The sequence below is a fragment of the Mustela lutreola genome, chromosome 5, assembly GCF_030435805.1.
Source record: "Mustela lutreola isolate mMusLut2 chromosome 5, mMusLut2.pri, whole genome shotgun sequence".
In the NCBI taxonomy this organism is placed as follows: Eukaryota; Metazoa; Chordata; class Mammalia; order Carnivora; family Mustelidae; genus Mustela; species Mustela lutreola.
In genome coordinates this window covers 38,752,702-38,776,008 of record NC_081294.1, presented here as the reverse complement: position 1 = coordinate 38,776,008, position 23,307 = coordinate 38,752,702, and the positions used below count along the sequence as shown (strand labels likewise).

General features: G+C 38.1%; 1 protein-coding gene across 1 annotated transcript in view; it reads right to left on the bottom strand.

The window, feature by feature from the left end:
- ITGA2 (integrin subunit alpha 2) overlaps nucleotides 1-23,307 on the bottom strand; it is a 107,766-nt gene that overhangs the window by 19,882 nt on the left and 64,577 nt on the right. The window contains exons 14-19 of the mRNA XM_059173950.1: nucleotides 9,858-10,061; nucleotides 9,012-9,148; nucleotides 6,268-6,407; nucleotides 2,876-3,027; nucleotides 995-1,105; nucleotides 341-423 (exon numbers count right to left, since the gene is read on the bottom strand). Of these exons, the coding sequence (XP_059029933.1) occupies nucleotides 341-423; nucleotides 995-1,105; nucleotides 2,876-3,027; nucleotides 6,268-6,407; nucleotides 9,012-9,148; nucleotides 9,858-10,061 (827 nt within the window). The remainder of the gene's footprint in view (nucleotides 1-340; nucleotides 424-994; nucleotides 1,106-2,875; nucleotides 3,028-6,267; nucleotides 6,408-9,011; nucleotides 9,149-9,857; nucleotides 10,062-23,307) is intronic.

Below are 23,307 nucleotides of genomic sequence, written 5' to 3'. Positions count from 1 at the left end.
AAGAAGATAAAACTCTTTAGATTTGGAGGACTAAGAAAGTTGTTTAATAAGCCATCTTCATAGTAAAATGACTCAGACGACAACTAAGTCAAGGCTATTACATTTGCTCCTTCATTTAAACACTGCAGGGAGAGGAACCATCCAAATACAAATGGTTTGAGATTTCTTACCGTTTTACTCCTTTATGGATGGTAGAAATTGAAATTCAGATTTTAAAGGTCTTTATTAGTTATTGGTTTTTTTTGTGTGCATGTAGGAAAAAAATCTCCATAAACATTCATTTGAATAAAACGTCTAATGTCTTATTTCTACATTTTACCCTGAACTCAAACAGACTTACTGAGCAGCTGACAGTTGTTGGACATCTAGAACTAGATCCGAGATACAAACTCCATCATCCCCACAGTCCTTATAGAAAGGGATCTACAAAAAAGGAAAAACAATCGCACACATTTGCTCAAGTTAAAAACCAGACTGTGGAAGAGTACATGTAGAATTATTCTATTTATATAAAGCTCAAAACCATAAAAAGCCAAACAACATTTTAGGAATATGTATATGTTTAGTGACATAGGAAGAAAAGCAACAATAAAGACCAAATTCAAGGTGATGATTTGCTTGGGGGAGCGAGATGGACGTGGATGTGATGGAGGAAGAGAGGGACACAGAGAACATAGGTTCTGGTGACATTTTTTTACGTGGGTGGTGAACACAAGGTGTTTGACTTTATGGTTATTTATTTCTTCAACAAATATTTATTGAACACCTATGGTGGGCCAGGCACTGCTCAAAGGGCTGAGAATAGTGCAGTGAAGAAGACAAAAGTCCCTGTCCTTCACGGATCTTGCATGCTGATGAGCTTTGAACATAAAAATATTTCACGTAGAAGACAAGTATTTGGAAAGTTATGTCCTATGGACTTTCGAACATGACTGCAGCAACCATGAAGCTTTCTTAGCCAGTCTGAATTCTAGGAAGGGCAAACCGCACTTACACTGAAGACCTTGGCCTTCTCAGAGTAGGCTTCAAGGGCAGGGCTGGTGCCAGGGTTCTCCAGACTGATGTTCACACACAGATCCAAAGAGCTGACAACGTCAGAGGGCTTCTAAACACACAAACAGTGAGGCAGTTTACTAGGGCACGGCAGCTTCAAAACAAGAATATGACCACCAGTGTGTTCACAATTAAGGACACAGTTCTCTCTCTATAATGGAGAATATCCTTGTTTTGGATTTTTCAGATTCTTGCTTCTCTTCTGTCTTAATTCTGCCCTTAGCCTCTCCACTACCAAAATGCTTAGAGACTTGGATTCAGTAAAAATCTGAAGCAGCAATTCTTAGTTAAGCTCACCAGTAATCTTGTTATTCATACATAATCTATAAACATTTAGAGGCTATGCCCAGTTTTAATACTTAGAAGTCATAACAATACACAGCTCTTGGGTTGTCGGCTATGGTCTTTCCAGTCCCTACTGCCAAGACTTAGGAGTCCTTCGGTATCCTGACCAAGTCTCTGGGAGGGCATATGCCTGACATGGGAAGGTGCTCAGGGCTGGCTATCAGGCAGTGACAAGAGAACTCCCTTCCTTAGTCAGAACTTAACTCTGCTCTACAAAACCGGATAAAGGGTTGGGGGCGCTCAGCTGGCTGTAAGCCTAGCCCACAGGATGGGCTTGGGATTGATATCCAGTATGGTGTGTTAACTGAAGCAAAATCTCTTGCACTGATCCAAATCACACACATCATCTTAAAAACTTCACAAGTACACATCAGCATGAACAAGATACATGTGTGAACAACAGCTCAGCTGACTTCATTCCCCCAGAATGGACTACAGGTTTCATTTGATCTATGACTTAGCACAAAAACAGGAGAGAATGAGAGCTGGCTTTTAGCCCTTTAAAGAATGTGTGTAATTGGCTTGTTAACAAAAAAAAGGTCCAGGCCTTCATAAACAAGACGCCTTTAACATGAACAAGAAATTAAACAATGCAATTGATTTTAATTCCTCTATTAACAGAATTAATATTTCCAGAGTAATATTTAGTAGTTTTTGATATGTGATCTCTGTATCATTCATCTATATAAAAAATATCTGGGAGTACTCCTTCAATCTGTATATACCTTGGACCTTCAAACCCAAATTTCTGGTGGTGGAAACCCAGAACATGCATCTTATAAGTTCTCTTGGCATTCTTACACATCTTGAACTCTGAGAACCATGTTCTATGAAAGTTCTTAAGCAGCTCTTTTAAAGATGAGCTTTTAAAAATCTTTTTGAAAAGGTTTCCTGAGGAAATCACACTTTGAAACACCATTTCATGGTTCTGGAGGGAAATAGTCATGTAATTGATAAAATCAGTTTTCTGTTGGAAATCCTGAGAAGCATTTTTCCTACTTGTGAGATTTTCAAAATTCATGTCAACTCTCATAACTATGGGATATGATTGGAGCAAATAATTTTTACCTCATCCTTCCCTATATTTAAAACCAATAGTGGAAATCACAATTGGAATTGTCCTTTTCAGCAGCTTAAAAATAAAAATTTTCCCTGATAGGAAAATACTAGAATAAAATTTGCAGTCTACTAAAAGTTTTACCTGTTAAATGTTAAAGAAAACACCATGTTTGATTTCTTTAAGAACCTTATTTTTAGCCTTTCGGTTGCAATCCCAAATAAAATTTCACACCAGTAAAATATTAGTAGAAGGAACCATGTACTAGCATCAAGAATAGGATTTCCTACTCATGCAATTAGACATGAAGAGCATTAATTAGAAGGACGGGCATTTTCTAACTCCTAAGCTTCCTTTTTAGACGTTGACCGTTCATTAGTCATTCAGAGGAAAAGATGAGCTCGAGGACGGAGGCCTCACCTGTATGTGGATGGTGTACTCAGTGCAACTCTGTGCTTGACTCACCAGCATATTCTTCTGCAAGCACCTTTCATTGTTTTCTTTAAATAAGCCCCTGGAGGTTACTCTGGATGAGTACAGGTTTGCATCAATTGTGATGTTGTATACAATAGCTATGATAAAAATCACAAATGTTATTGCAAATAAACCTTTACCAAAAAACCATCCCTATCTTACTGTGTTTTACTGGGTGAAGTCAAGGACTTCAAGAAAATATAAAAATAATCTTTCCATGGATGGACTGTGAGCCATGGACAGCCACGGCATTTACAATTCAGGCTCTGGTGTGAGGTAGGGACTGTGGTTCGAGAGAGAGGCGATTCAAAGAAGCATAGCTTGAAGAGGGGAGAGCAAAATGGACTTGCCCCCAGGAAATCTGAGGGAATTTGGTCAAATTACTTCCTTAAGCATCAATTTCATCATCCCTAATATAGTGAAACGAAAAAGAGGCAGTTACTGAGTGCCTGCCATTGAATATGTTCTCATATTGTACACGTTTTACTATCAGTCAACCTGGAAAGTGGATAGATCTCATATTTCACATAACAAACAGAATAAAAGAGGTAAAATGAACCAGCTCCATTCACACAGTGAGGGCACACTCAGAAATAAAACCGGGGTAATTTTGAAATCAGGGCTCATGTTGTTTTAGCTTCCAGGCAATTGTGAGGATTAAATGTTATTTGAGATAAACTCTGAGGGAACACTCTAAATGCTTATTTGGGGGTGAGGGGGGAGGCATGCAACTCCCCAGTAATAAGTTTGGAGTCAGACAGACTTAGTTTGAATTCTAATTCCATTGTTTATGAGCTCTAGGACTGTAGGCAATTTGTGTAACATCTTTCCCTGGTATTTCTGTTTTTCCCTAGTATTTCTGTTTTGTAGATGAGGAAATGGAGGTTGATTCCATTTCCTCATCTACAAAACAGAAATACTACTATTAAACCAGGGAAATGAAAATGAAAAAAAAAATGCAATAAAAACAGAGGTCAGGGGGATGCCTGGGTGGCTCAGTTGGTTAAGTGGCTGCCTTTGGCTCAGGTCATGATCCCAGGGTCCTGGGATGGAGCCCTGTATTGGGCTCCTCACTCAGCTGGGAGCCTGCTTCTCCCTCTGCCTGCTCTGCCTGCTGTTCCCCTTGCTTGTGCTCGCTCGCTCTCTCTCTGTTAAATAAATAAATAAATAAATAAATAAATAAATAAATACAATCTTTAGGGGGAAAAACAGAGGTCAGTAGCCAATATACAAAGTATCAGAGACTTCAGAGTCCACTGTCCAAAACTGAAAAAGAAGATCTGATGATATTCAAAGCATCAGCTGACTAATCTGGGGTTACTCCATTTTATTCTACTATTTTCAGTATTTTAAAGGTTGAATAGACTTCCAAAATACATTAATTCTACTGGTTACCTTTAAAGTATCTATTAGAGATGTTGGATCATTTTTCTTACTCCACTGACTTAATGAAGTTAACAACGATAGATAAAACGTAAGTGAATCAAATGAACTAAAAACAAGCAGTGAAAATAATACAAAGGAAAAAAAATGCCAGGGAGGTGAGTGTAGCCAGGACAGAGTTAGTTCATATGGTAATACTAGCTCATTTTTCTCAAGTAGCCTGGTGAAAAGGATAGCCTCATAGGCAATATATCCTTTTTTTTTTTTCTTAGGTTATTAACTTTAAACTGCAGTGAGCACCTGATATAATAGAGACCACATGCTTTAAAAATTTACTTTTCAAAGTTGTGAAGATGGGATTCTGGTCTTACATACAATTATTGCCAGACAGTTAAGTGACAAATGATCATCACTGGCTTGTCTGAGTGGACCTGAAGACATTCAGGAAAAGGTGCCCAATGGGAAGAAAGCCCAGGGAAGGACATTCTCTGAAGGCAGAAAGCTGCTTTCGAGTTACAGCAACAGAAGGTGGGGGAAGCCCCATCAAAAAGAGGAAGATTTAGGAGACAAATCCATGCTTTCAGGCCAGGAAAGCTAACCAGCCAGCCATTTCTGCCAACTAATAGATTTCCCAAATTAATGTGATAGGCAGACTAGCCACTTAATGTCCCCCCCACCCCCAGCTTTGTTGAGATGTAATGGAGATACAATATTGTATCAATTTCAGGTATACAATGTAGTTTTTTTGCATATGTAAATACTGGAAAATGATTACAATAAGATTAATTAACAGATCATCACCTCACACAGTTGCAATTTGGAGTGTGTGTGTGGTGAGAACTTTCAAAATCTCTCTTAGCAACCTCCAAATAGGCAACACAGAGTTACCGGCTCTAGTCACCATGCTGTGCATTGCATCTAGCCACTTAGTGTTTATACAGGGATGGTTTTTGACTCAACGATGCTGGCTACTCACAGGGCAGGCCTGTGAGATGTGCTATTCAGAGTTGGGTCAGTGTTTGAATGCCTGAAAGGCAAAATGCCAGACACAAATGAGAAGCAGGAAAATACAGAAAGCATGGCAAGGTTTGAATCTAACTTCTGCTTTATGTTTTTAACCTATGTATTTCTTGGTTATGAATCATGACAAAGACTGAAAATAGAGTGGTTTGTTAACCACTTAATAGAACACTTGTAGGAACTACGGGTGGCTGAAGGTTAGAGCCAAAATCTGAAGGAAGGGGGATGAGAACCTGTGAAAAAGCCGCATGAGAAAAAAAGGCAGAGTTTAATCACGTTCAAACTCCATGGCCATGCCCTGTGAATGCAGGACAGAGGATAGTAAGGGGCAGTGGGTATGAGGGATTCGGCCAGTCCCAGAGAAATGACATTTCCTGTTGACGTCTGTCCAGTTATCCTCACTCCCGCTGACAGGACACAGATTTTTATCCACTTCTCCAGATTATTTAGAGCATTTAAAACACTGGGCACAAACTGCATCTTGTTTATATTTTCTCATTATTTCACGCCTACTATTTCCTCAAGAATAGGAATATTTGGTACTTGCGCTGAACATGCTATGTCTAGATCATGTCTCAGCTGAAATATGGCATAAAATATGGGCAGAACATCAGTGTAATCTTCATGTGCCCAAGGTTTAAGGTAAGGAACCCCTGGGTAAAAGACACTTCGATGAAGTTAGGAGAGCCCAGGACGAGGTCACAGAGAGAGTAAATTTCTGTGGCAGAGTGTTACCTTCCGGAGACAAGAGAGGAAGATCTAACCGCATCTTCCATACATAATTAACCATTCTCAGGCACTTCAAATGTGCAGCAATGTAATGTCTGCAGGACCCGTATTGCCTTTGGCCCATAAACACAAAGTGCAAGTTATATTCAGAACTAAAACTCTACAAGCAAACCTATCTCCACACAGATTATTTCAGGTCAACCCACCCACTTGATCATTTTGCTTAGGAGGTCTAAACTTGGCACTGAAACAGAGTGTGAGTTTTATGTCAGCATTCTTGTTGAACAAAGTAATTTTTTCCGGTGTGAATGAAGCATCCACAGACACATCAGCAATACTTTGGGACCTGAAAGACATAAATGGAAACAGGTAGGTTACTGCCAAGTGCACGTTATGACCTTTACCTAGAGGACCCGGGACCAGCATTAGCAAATTATTCTCAGCACAGTCTAAGCACTCGAGCACTATATCATGTTTGAAAGCTCTAAAATGGTAGGTAAGAACAATATCTTTTGTGTTTGTGACTGACTGTATTGCGAGCCCAATCCACATTAAATATTTTTTGTTTGTTTGTTTGATACATGCGTAAGCATGGGATGTGAGTCTGTAAACTCTTTGCAAATGAAGTACAAAGTCATGATCTCTGTTGTGTTTTGTCAGCTACAAACAATGATGTTTGCTCTTCCCACAAAGGGAGGGGAGAGAGCAGGGACAAGGTGAGAGTGGTGTGGCCGAGGAGTGTGGCTGTGGCCGAAGAGCGTGCCCATGGCCCTGTTGCCTCCCTCAATGGCTGGCAGCACTTCTTTGATGTGTGGCATAGGACCATAGTGGCGGCAACTAGCCTGGTACTAGAAAATGGCTGGGGAGTCTCTCAGGCAGGGTGCAAAAGACTTCGGACTCTGGCACAGCCCTTTAGATATCTAGAAAGCTTTCCCATACACATGGGCTCATCTGCTCCTTTAAGACTCCTGTGAAATAGAACAAATATTGTCCCCTTTTTATTAATGAGAAAGTCTGAAACAAAAAACATTTAGTAACTTATGAGTTTACTGAGTAATAGTTAGCAAGTGAGGAGCTAGAGCTCATGATCTAGTTTCTCTGCCATTAAAATGCTGTACTTCATCATAACAATTCTTTGTGCACACACTGCATGATTTATAGAGCAGCAAATAGTAATTAGTAATTTCATTGTTTTGAGAAGTACCGTAAGAAAATGCAAAAAACATTTTATCTTTAATTTCAGGTACCATCTGAAGGACTTAAGTGAAAAATTGTTTCATCAGTTGATCATGCACCTGTAAGGCCCCCTAATAAGCAGCCATAAAACATCTAATAACAAGTACAGCATGTCCTCAAACCTACAAGATTTCTGTAAGTCAATCTCTTTAAGAGAATCTTTTATCCCAATGGAGATGGTGGCATTGATTGAAAGGATTTTGTTAACTTGTTTTTTAAAAAATTATTCTCAGGAAGTTACCTAGAAAATCTAGTCTCAACACCTTATAGGAATAGGACCACAAAATGGCAAGAACTTAGGCTGACTGATCACGTTAATCAATTGATCTGACTCCATGAGTCTTGACTTTTTGAAGAATCAAGTCCACCTTTAAATAAAAAAGTCTGGCCATCATTGATGATATTAAAAGGGAGTATCAGGGTGCCTGGCTGGCTCAGTTAGCAGAGCATGTGACTCTTGAACTCAGGATTGTGGGTTCAAAACCCCTAATAGGTGTAGGGATTACTTAAAATCTTTTATAAAATGGGAGTGTCATAGCATAGTAATTATATAGGCCTGAAGGATGAAACCTTCCAGATGGCTGGAGGGTGATGGTCCCTGAAAAGTGTCTTTAAAAATTTATAAGAAATTATAAATCCTGTGACAATATTATCACATCTCATATTTTTCTAATGGCATGCTACTCTTAACTGACTTTATTTAGTAAATATATTTTTTAATGTGTCAGTCTTTAGTATGATTTGTGTATTTTCCCCCTACATGAAGTTTTCTTCTTAACAATTTTTCAAAACAATGCATTTTCCAAACTTTTCAAAACATTCTCAAAATAGTGCATTTCATTTTTTTTTTTTTTTTGCAGGCTCCCTGCTGAGCAGAGAGCCGATGCGGGACTCGATCCCAGGACACTGAGATCATGACCTGAGCCGAAGGCAGCGGCTTAGCCCACTGAGCCACCCAGGCACCCCTGCATTTCATTTTTTAAAAGCACATGTGAAATATTGTGAATAGTTTAATGAAACTCAGAAACAACACATCAATATGTGATGTTTTCTGCTCTTGAAGTATTTGGACATTTAAAGCAAATGAATGGAATATATTTTTGGGGGGAGGAGACTCTTGATTGAATTCTCAATTTTTTTATGATTCTAATCCCTGACCAGCACAATATATTTATTTTTGTCCTTGTATCACACAGCCGTTGAATCCCATATTGCTGCTCCCTGCTCTTCAACTCCTACTAAGGTCAATGAGAGGTCAGCGAAACCTAAATAATAGCTTCTTGTTTATGACTAATAATTTCAAAAGTTACTTCATAACCACATGAGAAGTTATACTTAATTTGTGTGGTCTGAGTGTTCAGTATTTTTAGAGCATTCTCATGAGGCTTCCTTTCTGTGAGCTGAGGTAAGGTTGTTTGGAAGATAATATACAGCAATATCCTGGATACCATTTTAAAGGCTCTGTCTATTCTGTGTCCTTTATCTGCTCAACATATAGAGAAGAGGAACTTGATGGCTATGTTAAGCAAATATTTTTCTTCTCCCATTAAGGAAAAATACATTTCTTCCATTGACACATAAACTATGACACATAATTGTCCTGGAGTCTTCTAGAATGCATGTGGCATTTCTACAATTTCAGCACAGCTATCTGTTCTACTTAGCAGGTTATTTTTTAGTTAGCTAGTTTGTGTCTGATTCTCAGCTGACTCACCAGAGCTGAACCACTTGCCCAAAGGCTCCAATGGACACGTCGGTGATGGAATCGCCATTTAAATCACCATAACCATCCAGAGATCTCCCAAAATACTGGAGCTGGCTCCTAAAGGCTCCATCAGATCCCAAGATTTTCTGAAAGAGCAAGTATGACATGAAATTACAATGTGGAACAACTGAAATAGAAAAAAAGGGAGCTTCTACACTGCACTGTTATATTTTTCTAAATAGCCACTTCTCAGGTTGTTTTATTTGCCACAAAATTCCATTGATTTTTTTCAATCACAGTGTTTCTCATCTGTTTATCATGCTTGCAGCCACAGAGAAACAGCATGAATCTTTTCACATAAAAATCACAAAGAAAAAAGAAAAAGTAGCAGATCTGGGACTGAGCAGGATTTGAAACAAGCTCAAATGTGATTGTCTCCTAGTCCACATCTTTTAGGACTTCCCTGGAAAGTTGCCTGATCAATGAAGCCCCTTTGGGCACCCTTTAAGTTACCTAATAACTCCCACTCTTGAACATTTAAAAAAGTTTTTTAATGTCTTATCATTTATTATGATCTGGAACACTTTATCTCACTTACCTTATTTTCCCTCTGTCTCCTCCACAAAAAATGCAAGAGCTGCAAAGAGCAGAGTTTTATCTGTCCTGTTCTTTACAGTATCTCCAGCACCCAGGATGGTGCCTGACACATAGTAGGAGATACACTAAATGTTTGCTTAATGAACAAATAAAATTCTAAAAATAAGTGGGATGGATCAGATTATCTGCATGGCACTTGGCAGCTCTAACATAAGGATACTCACATGTAAATACATCACCATGGAACTCACGGATTACCTGGGAATACCTTGTGCGAATGGTGCCCTCATGACCGTTGTAGATGTACACAGCTCCAGAGTTCTGATTTTCCAAAGGGGAACCAACTATGACATCATTGAAGCCATCCATGTTGATATCTGAAAGAGCTGCAATCGCTGAACCAAACCGAGCATTTTCAACACCCTCGGGGCCTTCAAGAAACTGGTGCCAATTCAAAACACCCTGGCAGAAAGGAAAAGAGGGATGAATAAAGCAAACCTTCCAACGTTTATCATTAAAATTCACAGCAAACGATGTCCGAGCCAATTTGTAAACTGTTAAAAGTAGACAGGATTTTGAAAACTAGATTTCAAAATTTTCTATGAAGACAATTATAAAATGAGAATTTTAGCAAGTCAGCTCATAGGATATGTGCTCATAAACCAAGGTGAAAGGAGTGAATTCTCTTTACTGTATCTGCACAACCTGTATTAACACTACCCATGTCTTTCCCTCCTTTTCCCCCATAATACTAAAATCTTTACCTGTTTCCAAAACTTCCCATTTAAGATTTGCTGATGAAAATCTACTAACATCTTGAATAAAATTAAGATGGAGACACACAAAAAACAATGTTTTATTTTAGACCTTTTCTTAAAAATTATAATGGTACAGGTAGTAGAAAACAAGACCGTTAGTTTCCAGTTCAAGAAAGCAACCCTAAACTCACCCCTTCCCTGGAACCCATCAAATTATACCTATTAATAGGACAATTCTTCTTGGGGAAAAAACTAAACCGAGGGCTGACTAAACAGCTACTGGACAACCGAAGATAGACAAAATGGTAAGAGAACACAAAGAGATGGAGACACAGTATTAAAGGGAAACTGAAGCAGTGGGGATGCAGAGTGCTGAGAGGGCAGGAACAGATTTCTCTGATCGTGGGCACAGAAAAGAAGTCACAGTTTAAAAGGGCAATTAAGGGGTGCCTGGCTGGCTCAGTTGATTGGACGACTGCCTTCAGCTCAGGTCATGATCCTGGAGTCCCAGGATCGACTCCCACTTCAGACTCCCAGCTCCATGGGGAGTCTGCTTCTCTCTCTGACCTTCTCCTTGCTCATGCTCTCTCTCACTGTCTCTCTCTCAAATAAATAAATAAAATCTTTAAAAAAAATAAAATAAAAGGGCAATTGACATCAAAAAGAGACAACACTAGAACTCTACCACATGGTGGAGGAGTTGCAGGCTAAGCTTTCAAGTCAGAGGGACTGGAAAATGATGGTTTACATTATTACCATTCCACCTTAAAACCTCAGTCAGAGCACGGTCTGCCTAGCAGATGGGCAGTTCTGGTGGTCTCCGAGCTCTCGACCTCACCAACCTCAATAAGTCTAAGGTTCTCAAGCCCACACCAGTCTCAGTCTTTTTCTGCTGGGACAGAAAAAAAAGCTACAGTTTAAAAGGGCCAAGGAGTGGTGGGAACACTCCCCCTCCACATTTAAAACCCAGACTGGAGCAGGGTCCAAACACAATAACCAGTGGGTTTAAGTGTCAGAAAATGCAGGTCCCAACCCTGTAAATGGCAGGGTTCAGTCATCAGAGAGGGCTCACAACATCAGTAAGCCCAGGGTCTGTAAGCCCATACCAGCCCCTGTGAAGCCAGGGCATGGAAAATAAGCTGAATTTTAATTTTTTAAAAAAATTTTGTTTAAAAATTTTTAATCAAAACAGGTTTTTATTTTTAAATTTAAAGATATATCTTTTGTTTTACTTCCTCCTGATTTTTTTCTTTCAAATTTTATTATTTTCTTCTTTCTGCAAAAATCCAAAGTTTAAACAAGTAACTAACAATACAGCCACAGCTCCAGCCACCAGAAGAGTCACCAAGAACACATGGTTTGCAAAGGGACACCATCCTTCAAGTTTAGGAGCAGTAGCTGTTCTGGCTAATCCACAGAAACAAACACAGGAAGTCAAGCAAAATGTAGAGATAGAGGAATATACTCCAAAAGAAAGGGAAAAAAACACCTCACAGAAAGAACTAAATGAAACAGAGATAAGCAACATGCCTGAGACAGAATTTAACAATTGTGGGTGGTGGGAGGAGCAAGATGGCGGAGGAGTAGGAGACCTAAATATCGTCAGGTCCCAAAAGTTCACCTAGATAGCTATCAAACCATTCTGAACACCTACAGACTCAACAGGAGATCGAAGAGAAGAAAAGCAGCAATTCTAGGAACAGATAAAGGACCACTTTCCAGAAGGTAGGATGTGCAGAGAAGTGAATCCGAGGGGATAAATGGGAAAATAGACCTTGAGGAGAGGGGCCGGCTCCCAGCAAATGACACAGCAGCAGAGCACAAAACTGGAACACTTAGAAGTTTGCTGCACTCCAAAGGCGAAGTGTGTGTGTGGGGGGGTGGAGCCTTCACAGGGACAGTGGGCTCTCAGGACCCACAGGGTCATACAAAGAAAAGGGGTATCTGAGGATGGCAGAGCTCCCAGATATTGATCGGAGCATGGGAGCTGGCTACAGGGACAGAGCCAAGGGGTGGGCTCTCAGCTTGAGGTTACCTTAGACCATGATCCATGGCACAGTCGGGCCACTGTACTTTGAGCAGGGACACCACATGTGGCAGATCTGTGGAGACCCCCCTACTCTGGGAGGAACGGCATGGAAGCATGCTGCAGGAATCATCTGGAGACTCCAAATGGGGCTATGAGCCAAAGACAGAAATGCTTTGTCACAGGCTGGGTGAGCAAGGAGTGTGGCCAGAGACCAGGGAGACAGAAGGGATTGACTGTTTTTCTCTGGGGGCAAACTGAGGAGTGGGGCTCAAGCTCTCAGCTCCTAAGGGGCCAGAGATTGGGAAGTCACCATTTTCACTCTCATCCTCCAAAGCTACACAGAAAGCATTCAGGAAACAAAAGCTATGAGAGCCAACCCAAGCAGATGGCTCAGCCTGGCCCCTGGAAAGAGTGGTGCAACTCCACCTTGGGCAAAGACATTTGAGAATCACTGCATCAGGCCCCTCCCCCAGAAGATCAGCAAGAACATCGAGCCAAGACCAAGTTTACCGATCAATGAGAACTGCAAAACTTCAGAGCTATGGGAATACAGCACATAAAATTCATGGCTTTTTCACCAAGATTCTTTAGTCTTTCAAAGAGAAATTTTCTAGATTTTTTTCTTACTCTATTTTTTAAAAATATCTCAATATTTTAAAGTTTTTTTTAAACTATTTTCTCTTATCAATACCTTTTTAGAAATCTTTAATTTTCATTGTTATAGTCCTATTCCATCCCTTTTATTGTATTTAACCTTATTTTTATGTATACATATAGGTGTTTCTTACTTTAAAATTTCAGTATACAATTTCTTCAAACAGATCAAAATATGCCCTAAATCTAGCACATGTCTTTTTTCTGGTCTCCAGCCTGATCACATTCTTTCCTCTTTTTTTGTTTCTTTTTTCAACCAACTTCTTATCAATTCCTTTTTTAGAATCTTTTTAAATTTTCATCTTTGCACTCATATTCCATCCCTTCATCATCTTTACCTGTATGTGTGTGTGTGTGTGTGTGTATGTATACACCCAAAATCAAGTGTGCAGCTGGTTCTATTCACCAGTCTAATATATATGTATATGTGTATATACATTTATATTTATAAAAAATAAATATATATAAAAATACATATACATATAAAAATACATATACATATTTTTTTCTTTCTCCTTTATTCTCCCCCCAGTTTTGGGTCTCTTTCGATTTGGTTAGTGTATATTTTTCTGGGGTTGTTGCTACCCTTTTAGTATTTTGTTCTCTCATTCATCTAGTCTTATCTGGATAAAATGACAATGAAGAAAGACTCTCCTAAAAAAATAAAACAAAACAAAACAAAAAACCCAAGAGGCAGTAATGATGGCTAGGGTCTAAATCAAGATGGACACTAGTAAGATGTCAAAACTAGAGTTCAGAATGACGATTATCAAAGTGCTAGCTGGGGTCAAAAAAAGCATGGAAGATACTAGAGAATCCCTTTCTGAAGAAATAAAATACCTTTCTGGAGAAATAAGAGAACAAAAATCTAACCAAGTTGAAATTTAAAAAGCTGAAATGAAGTGCAATAAAAAAAATGGAGGCTCCTATTGCTAGGATAAATAAGGCAGAAGAGACAATTAGTGATAGAAAAGGACAAATTATGGAAAAGAAGCTGAGAAAAAGAGAAAGAAACAACTACTGTACCACAAGGGGAGAATTCAAGAGATAAGTGATATCATAAGACAAAACAATATTAGAATAATTGGGATTCCAGAAGAAGAAGGGGGGGCATAAGGTATTTAGAGAAAATTATAGCAGAGAATTTCCCTAATTTGGCGAAGGGAACAAGCATCAAAATCCAGGAGGCACAGAGAAACCCCGTCAAAAACATAAAAATAGGTCTGTACCCCATCATCTAGTAGTAAAACTTACAAATCTCAGTGACAAAGAGAAAATCAATCCTGAAAGTAGCTTGGGATGAGAGCTCTGTAACATACAGTGGTAGAAATATTAGATTGGCAGAAGACTTATCCACAGAGAACTGGCAGGCCAGAAAGAACTGGCATGATATATATTCAGAGCAATGAACAAGAAAAACATGCAGCCAAGAATACTATATCCAGCTGAGCTGTCATTGAAAATAGAAGATGAAAGAAAAAGCTTCCAAGACAAACAAAAATTAAAAGAATTTGCAAATACTAAACCAGCCCTAGGGAAAATATTGAAAGGGGTCCTCTAAGCAAAAAGGCAGTCTAAAAGTAATAGACCAAAAAGAAACAGAGACAATATACAGTAACAGTCACCTTGCAGGGAATATAATGACACTAAATTCATACCTTTCAGTAGTTACCCTAAATGTAAATGGGCTAAATGCCCCAATCAAAAGACATAGGGTATCAGAATGGATAAAGAAAATAAGACCCATTGATATGCTGTTTACAAGAAACCCATTTTAGATGTAAAGTCACCTTCAGATTTAAAGTGAGGGGGTGAAAAACAATTTACCAAGCTAATGGACATCAAAAGAAAGCTGGGGTGGCAATCCTTATATCAGACTCATTAGATTTTAAACCAAAGACTACCATAAGAGATGAGGAAGGACACTATAACATACTTGTTGTCTATCCAACAAGAAGATCTAACAATTTTAAATATCTATGCCCCTGACATGGGAGCAGTCAATTATATAAACCAATTCATAACAAAATGAAAGAAACACATCAACAATAATACAATAATAGTAGGGGAATTTAACACCCCCCCCTAAATGAAATGGACAGATCATCTAAGCAAAAGATCAACAAGGAAATAAAGGTTTTAAATGACACACTGGACAAAATGGACATCACAGATATATTCAGAACATTCCATCCCAAAGCAACAGAATACATATTCTTTTCTAGTGCGTATGGAACCATCTCCAGAATAGATTACATCCTGGGTCACAAATCAGGTCTCAACTGATACCAAAAGTTTGGGATCATTCCCTGCATATTTTCAGAACACAATGCTCTGAAACCAGAAATCAACCACAGGAGGAAAGTTGGAAAGAACTCAAATACATGGAGACTAAACAGCATCCTAGTAAAGAATGAATGGGTCAACCAGGAAATTAAAGAAGAATTTAAAAAATTCATGGAAACAAATGAAAACACAACTGTTCAAAATCTTTGGGATAGAGCAAAGGCAGTCCTGAGAGGAAAGGATATAGCAATACAAGCCTTTCTCAAGAAACAAGAAAGTCTCAAGTACACAACCTAACCCTACACCTAAAGGAGCTGGAGAAAGAACAGCAAAGAAAGCCTAAACCCAGCAGGAGAAGAGAAGTAATAAAGATCAGAGCACAAATCAATAAAATAGAAACAAACAAACAAACAACAACAAAAAAAAAACAGTAGAACAAATCTACAAAAGTAGAAGCTGGTTCTTTGAAAGAATTGGTAAGATTGATAAACCCCTGGCCAGACGTATCAAAAACAAAAGAGAAAGGACCCAAATTAATAAAATCATGAATGAAAGAGAAGAGATCACAACCAACACTAAAGAAATACAAACCATTATAAGAACATATTATGAGAAACTATACACCAGCAAATTTGACTATCTGGATGAAATGGATGCATTCCTAGAGATGTATAAACTACCAAACTGAAATAGGAAGAAATAGAAAACCAGGACAGACCTATAACCAGCAAGGAAATTGAAACAGTAATCAAAAATCTCCCAAGAAACAAGATCCTAGGACCAGATGAACTCCCAAGGAAATTCTACCAGCCATTTAAAAAAGAATTAAAACCTATTCTCCTGAAACTGTTCCAAAAACTAAAAATGGGAGGAAAACTTTCAAACTCATTTTATGAGGTCAGCATTACCTTGATACCAAACCAAAGATGCCATCAAAAAGGAGAATTACAGAGCAATATATCCCTGATGAACATGAATGCAAAAATTCTCACCAAAATACTAGACAATAGGATCCAACAGTACCTTAAAAGGATTATTCACCATTACCAAGTGGAATTTATTCCTGGGCTGCAAGGTTGTTTCAACAACTCAAGTCAATCAATGTGAACAATACATCAATAAAAGAAAGAACAAGAAACATATGATACTCTCAATAGATGCAGAAAAAGCATTTCACAAGGTACAGCATCTTTCTTGATCAAAAGTCTTCACAGTGTAGGGATAGAGGGTACATACCTCAATATTATAAAAGCCACTTATGAAAAATCCATAGAAAATATCATTCTCAATGGGAAAAACTGAGAGCTTTTCCCCTAAAGTAAGGAACATGGCAGGGATATCCACTCTTACCACTGCTCATCAACATACTGGAGTCTTAGTCTCAGACAACAAAAATAAATAGAAAGCATCCAAATTGGCAAAGAAGAAGTCAAACTCTCACTCTTTGCTGAAGATATGATATGGAAAACCCAAAAGACTCCACCCCAAAACTCCTAGAACTCACACAGGAATTCAGTAAAGTCTCAGGATATAAAAATCAATGCCTAGAAAGCAGATGCATTTCTAGATACGAACAGCAAGACAGAAGAAAGAGAAATTAAGGAGTCAATCCCATTTACAATTGCACCCAAAACCATAAAATACCTAGGAATAAACCTAAACAAAGAGGTAAAGAATCTGTACTCAGAAAACTATAAAGTACTCATGAAAGAAACTGAGGAAGACACAAAGAAAAGGAAAAATGTTCCATGCTCATGGATTGGAAGAACAAATATTGTGAAAATGTCTATGCTACCTAAAGCAATCCCTATCAAAATACCATCAATTTTTTCAAAGAAATGGAACAAATAATCCTAAAATTTACATGGAACCAGAAAAGACCCCAAGTAGCCAGAAGAATTTTGAAAAAGAAGATCAAAGTTGGCAGCATCAGAATTCCAGACTTCAAGCTCTATTACAAAGCTGTAATCATCAAGACAGTATGGTATTGGTGCAAAAACAGACACATAGATCAATCAAGCAGAATAGAGAGCCCAGAAATGGACCCTCAACTCTATGGTCAACTAATCTTTGAAAAAGCAGGAAAGAATGTGCAATGGAAAAAAGACAGCCTCTTCAACAAATGGTGTTGGGAAAATTGGACAGCCACATGCGGAAGAATGAAACTGGACCATTTTCTTACACCACAAACAAAAATGGGCTCAAAAATGGATGAAAGACTTCAACGTGAGATAGGAATCCATCAAAATCCTTGAGAAGAACAACCTCTTCAACCTCAGCTGCACTGACTTTGTCCTAGAAACATCACCAAAGGCAAGGGAAGCAAGGGGCAAAAATGAACTATTGGGACTTCAGCAAGATCAAAAGCCTTTTCACAGCAAAGGAAATAGTTAACAAAACCAAGATATTTGCAAAGGACATATGAGATAAAGTGCTACTATCAAAAATCTATAAAGAACTTATCACACTCAACCCCCAAAGAACAAATAATCCAATCAAGAAATAGGCAGAGGACATGAACAGACATTTCTACAAAGAAGACATCCAAATGACCAACATTTGACACATGAAAAGGTGCTCAACATCACTTGCCATCAGGGAAGTACAAATCAAAACCACAGTGAGATACCACCTCACATCACTCAGAATGGCTAAAATTAACAAGTCAGGAAATGACAGCTGTTGGCAAGGATGTGGAGAAAGGGGAATCCCCCTACACTGTTGGTGGGAATGCAAGCTGGTGCAGCCACTCTGGAAAACAGCATGGAGGTTCCTCCAAAAATTGAAAATAGAGCTACCTTATGACCAAGCAATTGTAGTACTGGGTATTTACCCCAACAGGACACGTGCACCCAAATGTTTATAGCAGCAATATCCACAATAGCCAAACTATGGATAGAACCTAGATGTCCATCAACAGATGAATGGATAAAGACAATGTGGTATATATACAATGGAATAGTACGCAGCCAACAAAAGAAATGAAATATTGCCATTTGCAATGACGTGGATAGAACTAGAGCATATTATGCTGAGTGAAATAAGTCAGAGAAAGACAATTATCATATGGTCTCTCTGATATGAGGAATTTGAAAGGCAAGAGGTTTGGGGGGTAGGGAAGGAACAAATGGAACAAGATGGGATCGTGAAGGAGACAAACTATAAGAGACTCTTAACCTCATGAAAAAATGTAGCATTGCTAGGGGCTTGGGGGAGGAGGGATATGGTGGCTGGGTTAAGGACACTGGGGAGGTATGTGCTATGGTGAGTGCTGTGAATTTTAAGACTGATGATTCACAGACCTGTACCCCTGAAGTAAACAATGCATTATATGTTAATTAAAAATAATAATAATTGTGAGGATACTGGGCTGGAGAAAAAAGTGGAAGATTTCACTGAGACTTTCAATAAAGACACAGAAAATATTAAAAAGAACCAATCAGGGTTAAAGAATACAATAACTGAAATAACAGAATCAACAGTAGCTTAGAGGATGGAGAAGAACATACCAGCAACCTGGATGACAGGGTAATGGAGAGCAACACAAGCTGAACAGCAAAGAGAGAAAAGAATTAAAAAAAAAAAAAGAAGATAGATTAAGAGATCTCATGGACAATATAAACAAATATTTGCATTACAGGAGTCCCAGAAAAAGAGAGAAAAATGTAGAAAACTTATTTGAAGAAATAATAACTGAAAACTTCCCTAATCTTGGGAAAGAAATAAACATCTAAGTCCAGTAAGCATAGAGAGTTGCAAGCAAGATGAACCCGAGGAGGTCCACAAAATTGCACATAATAATTAAAATGTCAAAGTTTAAAGATAAAGAGAATCCTAAAAGCAGAAAGAAAGGAACAAAAGATTACTTAGAAGGGAAAATCTATAAGGCTATCAGCTAGTTTTTCAGCAGAAACTTTTGAGTATCTCCTGCCACATTCTTCTGGCTTGCAAAGTGCTGAAAGAAAAAAGGCTACAGCCAAAAATACTCTGCCAGACAAGATTATCATTCAGACTTGATGGAGAGATGAAGTGTTTCCCAGACAAATGAAAGATAAAGGAATTCATCACCACTAAACCAGACTTACAAGAAATATTAAAGGGACTTCTTTAAGTGGAAAAGAAATGACCATAACTAGACATAAGAAAATTATGAATCAAAGATGTAAAATATGACAACAAATGTGGAGAAGGGGAGTAAAAAAAGGAAGAGAAGGGGGGAAAGACTCCCTTCTTCTGAACTTAAATGACCATCAAATTAATAGGTTGCTATTTACTTGGAATGTTGTATGTGAACTTAGTGATAACCACAAGCCCAAAACATGATAGAAATACAAAGAAAGCAAAACAAAGCTAAATATAACACTATAGAAACTCACCAATCACAAAGAATGAGAAGATGGGGACACCTGGGTAGCTGAGTGGGTTAAGCCTCTGCCTTAGGCTCAGGTCATGATCTCAGGGTCCTGGGATTGAGCCCCGCATTGGGCTCTCTGTTCTGTGGGGAGTCTCCTTCTGCCCCCCCCACCTGCCTCTATGCCTACTTGTGATCTCTCTCTGTCAAATAAATGAGTAAAATCTTAAAACACACACACACACACACACACACACACACAGAGAATGAGAAAAAAAAAAAAAAAAGGAACAATAAAACAACAAGAAAACAAATTTTTAAAATGGCAAAAAGTATATATCTATCAATAATCACTTTAAATGTAAATGGCCTAAATGCTCCAAGCAAAAAACACAGGGTAACAGAGAAGATAAAAAAATAAGACCCATCTATACATGGCCTACAAGAAGCTCATACCTCAGGCATATACAGACTGAAAGTGAAGGGACTGAGAAACATTCACCATGCAAATGGAAGTGAAAAAAAAGCTGGGGTAGTAATACTTTATTATAGACTTTAAAACAAAGACTAACAACAATTATTACATAATGATAAAAGGATCAGTCCTACAAGAGGATATAACCATTATAAATATCTATATACCCAACACTGGGCTACCTAAATACATAAAGCAAACGTAAGTGGACAGAAAGAGAGAAATCTGCGGTAATACAGTAGTAGTATGGGACTTTACACCCCACTTACAATAACCGATGGATTATCCAGACAAAAAAAAAATCAATAAGGAAATAATGTCTTTGAGCATCTTTGAACCAGATAGACAGAAAATATACATATGGAATACTCCATCTGAAAACAGAATACTCATTCTTTTGTTGTTGTTGTTGTTGTTTTAAGATTTTATTTATTTATTTATTTGACACAGAGAGACACTGAGAGAGAGAACACAAGCAGGGGGCATGGGAGAGGGAGAAGCAGGCTTCCCACCAAGCAGGGAGTCCAATGTAGGGCTTGATCCCAGGACCCTCGGCTCATGACCCCAGCTGAAGACAGACGCCTAACGACTGAACCACCCACGTGCCCCCAGAATACTCATTCTTTTCAAGTGCACAAGAAACATATATGAATAGATAATATACCAGGCTATGAAACAAGCCTCAATAAATTTAAGAAGACTGAAATCATACCATGCATCTTTTCTGATCACAACAGTATGAAGCTAAAAATCACAAGAAAAAAAGGAAAAAACACAAACACACAGAGACTACACTTCATGATACCAAACAACCAATAGGTCAGTGAAGCCATCAAAGAAAAAATAAAATGCATGGAGATGAATGAAGATGAAAATACAATGGTCCAAAGTCTTTGGGATGCAGCAAAAGCAGTTCTAAGAGAGAAGTATACAGTACAGAGTGATACAGGCCTACCTTAAGAAATAAGAAAAAGCTCAAATAAACAATCCAAACGTATACCTAAAGGAACTAGAGAAAGAACAAATGAAACCAAAGGAAACAAAGATCAGAGCAGAAATCAATGACCTAGGAAAGTCCCCAGTGCCGCCCCACCTGCAAAAGAAAGAATCAGTGAAACTGAGTTGGTCCTTTGAAAGACAAACAGGGGCACACCTGGGTGGCTCAGTGGGTTAAGCCGCTGCCTTCAGTTCACGTCATGATCTCGGGGTCCTGGGATCAAGCCCCGCATCAGGCTCTCTGCTCAGCAGGAAGTCTGCTTCTCCCTTGCCCTCTGTCTGCCTCTCTGTCTACTTTTGATCTCTCTCTCTCTGTTAAATAAATAAAATCTTAAAAAAAAAAAAGGACAGTGGACCTATACAGACATTTTTCCAAAGAAAACACACAGATAGTCAACACATGAAAAGAAGCTCAATGTCACTCAGAGAAATACAAATCAAACCACAATGAGGTATTACCTGACAGTAGTTAGAATGGCTAAAATCAAAATGACAAGAAATAGCATGTTTTGGCAAGGATGTGGACAAAAAGGAATCCTTGTGCACTGTGGAAAATAGTGTGTAGGTTCCTCCAAAAATTAAAAATAAAAATACCATATGATCCAATAATTTCACTATTGGGTATTTGCCCACAGAAAGAAAAAATACTAATTTAAAAAGATATATGCACCCCTGTGTTTATTGCAGCATTACTTACAATAGCCAAGATATGAGGACAACCTAAGTGGCCATCAATAGACAAATGGAGAAGGAAAATGTGTATACACACACACACACACACACACACACACACACACACACATTAAAGAGGAGGAGATTGTGCCATTTGAGATAACATGGATGGAACCAGAAGGTATTAGGCAAAGTGAAATAGGTCAGAGGAAAAAAATACTACACAATTCCACTCATAAGATTGTTAGCTACATTTGTAATGAACATAGCCTGATGTATAAATTTGTCAAATCACCTTGTAGTATACCTCGTACACCTTGTTGTAAACTAACATAGTGTGTATCAACTATACTAAAAAAAAAAAAAAATAAAGGGAGACTGTTAATGTCACATTATAAAAAATAAATAATTCTGTCCAAAGAAAAAACATTTTCTTGTTTCTTTTTTTTTCCTTCCAGATTTTAAAATCAGGAATGGAAATATTTTGTGACTTCACAAGAAAGCGATGCTCCTCAAATATGAAACTAGGTCAGTGTTGATTCTTCTCTATAATAATCTTAAGGAAATCACTTTGTAACTGAGACTGACAAAGTATCAGGAGATCTCATCTTCCACACTTGATGATAATTCAGAATACTTGAGAAGTAACAAACATTTAAGAAACGAGACATTTGTTAAAATTTTTAAACAGGCATTTATGCTCCTCCCTTACTGAACACTCAATTATACACTCTTTATATACTTTAGAATTTTTTAAAGGGGGAGGAAGAGAAAGAAAGTGTGCAAGCATGCTGAGTGGGGGGTGGGGGGGGAGAAGGAGAGAGAGAATCTTAAGTAGGCTCCACACTCAGGAAGGGTCCCAACACAAGGCTCAATCTAATGACCCTGAGATCATGACTTGAGCCAAAAATCGAGAGAATCATTTAAATAAATAAGGTAGGACAAACTACTACAATAGCATAACATTATAACATGTAACAATATTTACTATATTAATATCAGCCACCTTTTTTTCCCCTTCTTTTCTCCAGTTTCCTATGTCAACTTGTGCCTTTATTTCTGGTTTTCTTTTCAGCTCCAAGTTCCTTATACTATGGACATGGATTTAGACAGCTCAGTCTAGTTACAGTCTGCTAAGTTTTATGTGCAAAGACCAAAATTTCATATACACATATCTAATATATATTTCTATATATTTCATATATACATATCTAACTATTATACTAAGCAACAGATTTCTTAATATAGAAAGCATTCAGGATTAAACAAAAATTTGCAAAATTCCGGGTACAATTTGTCTTTTTCACTGTAAAATGTTATAAGATAGTTTGTTCTGTTATCATGATTTCTTTACAGTGAAGAATAATAATTGAAGGAATAAGTGCGAACTACACCGATGTTTGCATGCACACACATTTCAAAAATGACAGTACTTTTTGGGATATATATTATATATTCGAAGACCTTTCATGGAAAACAGCAGTGCA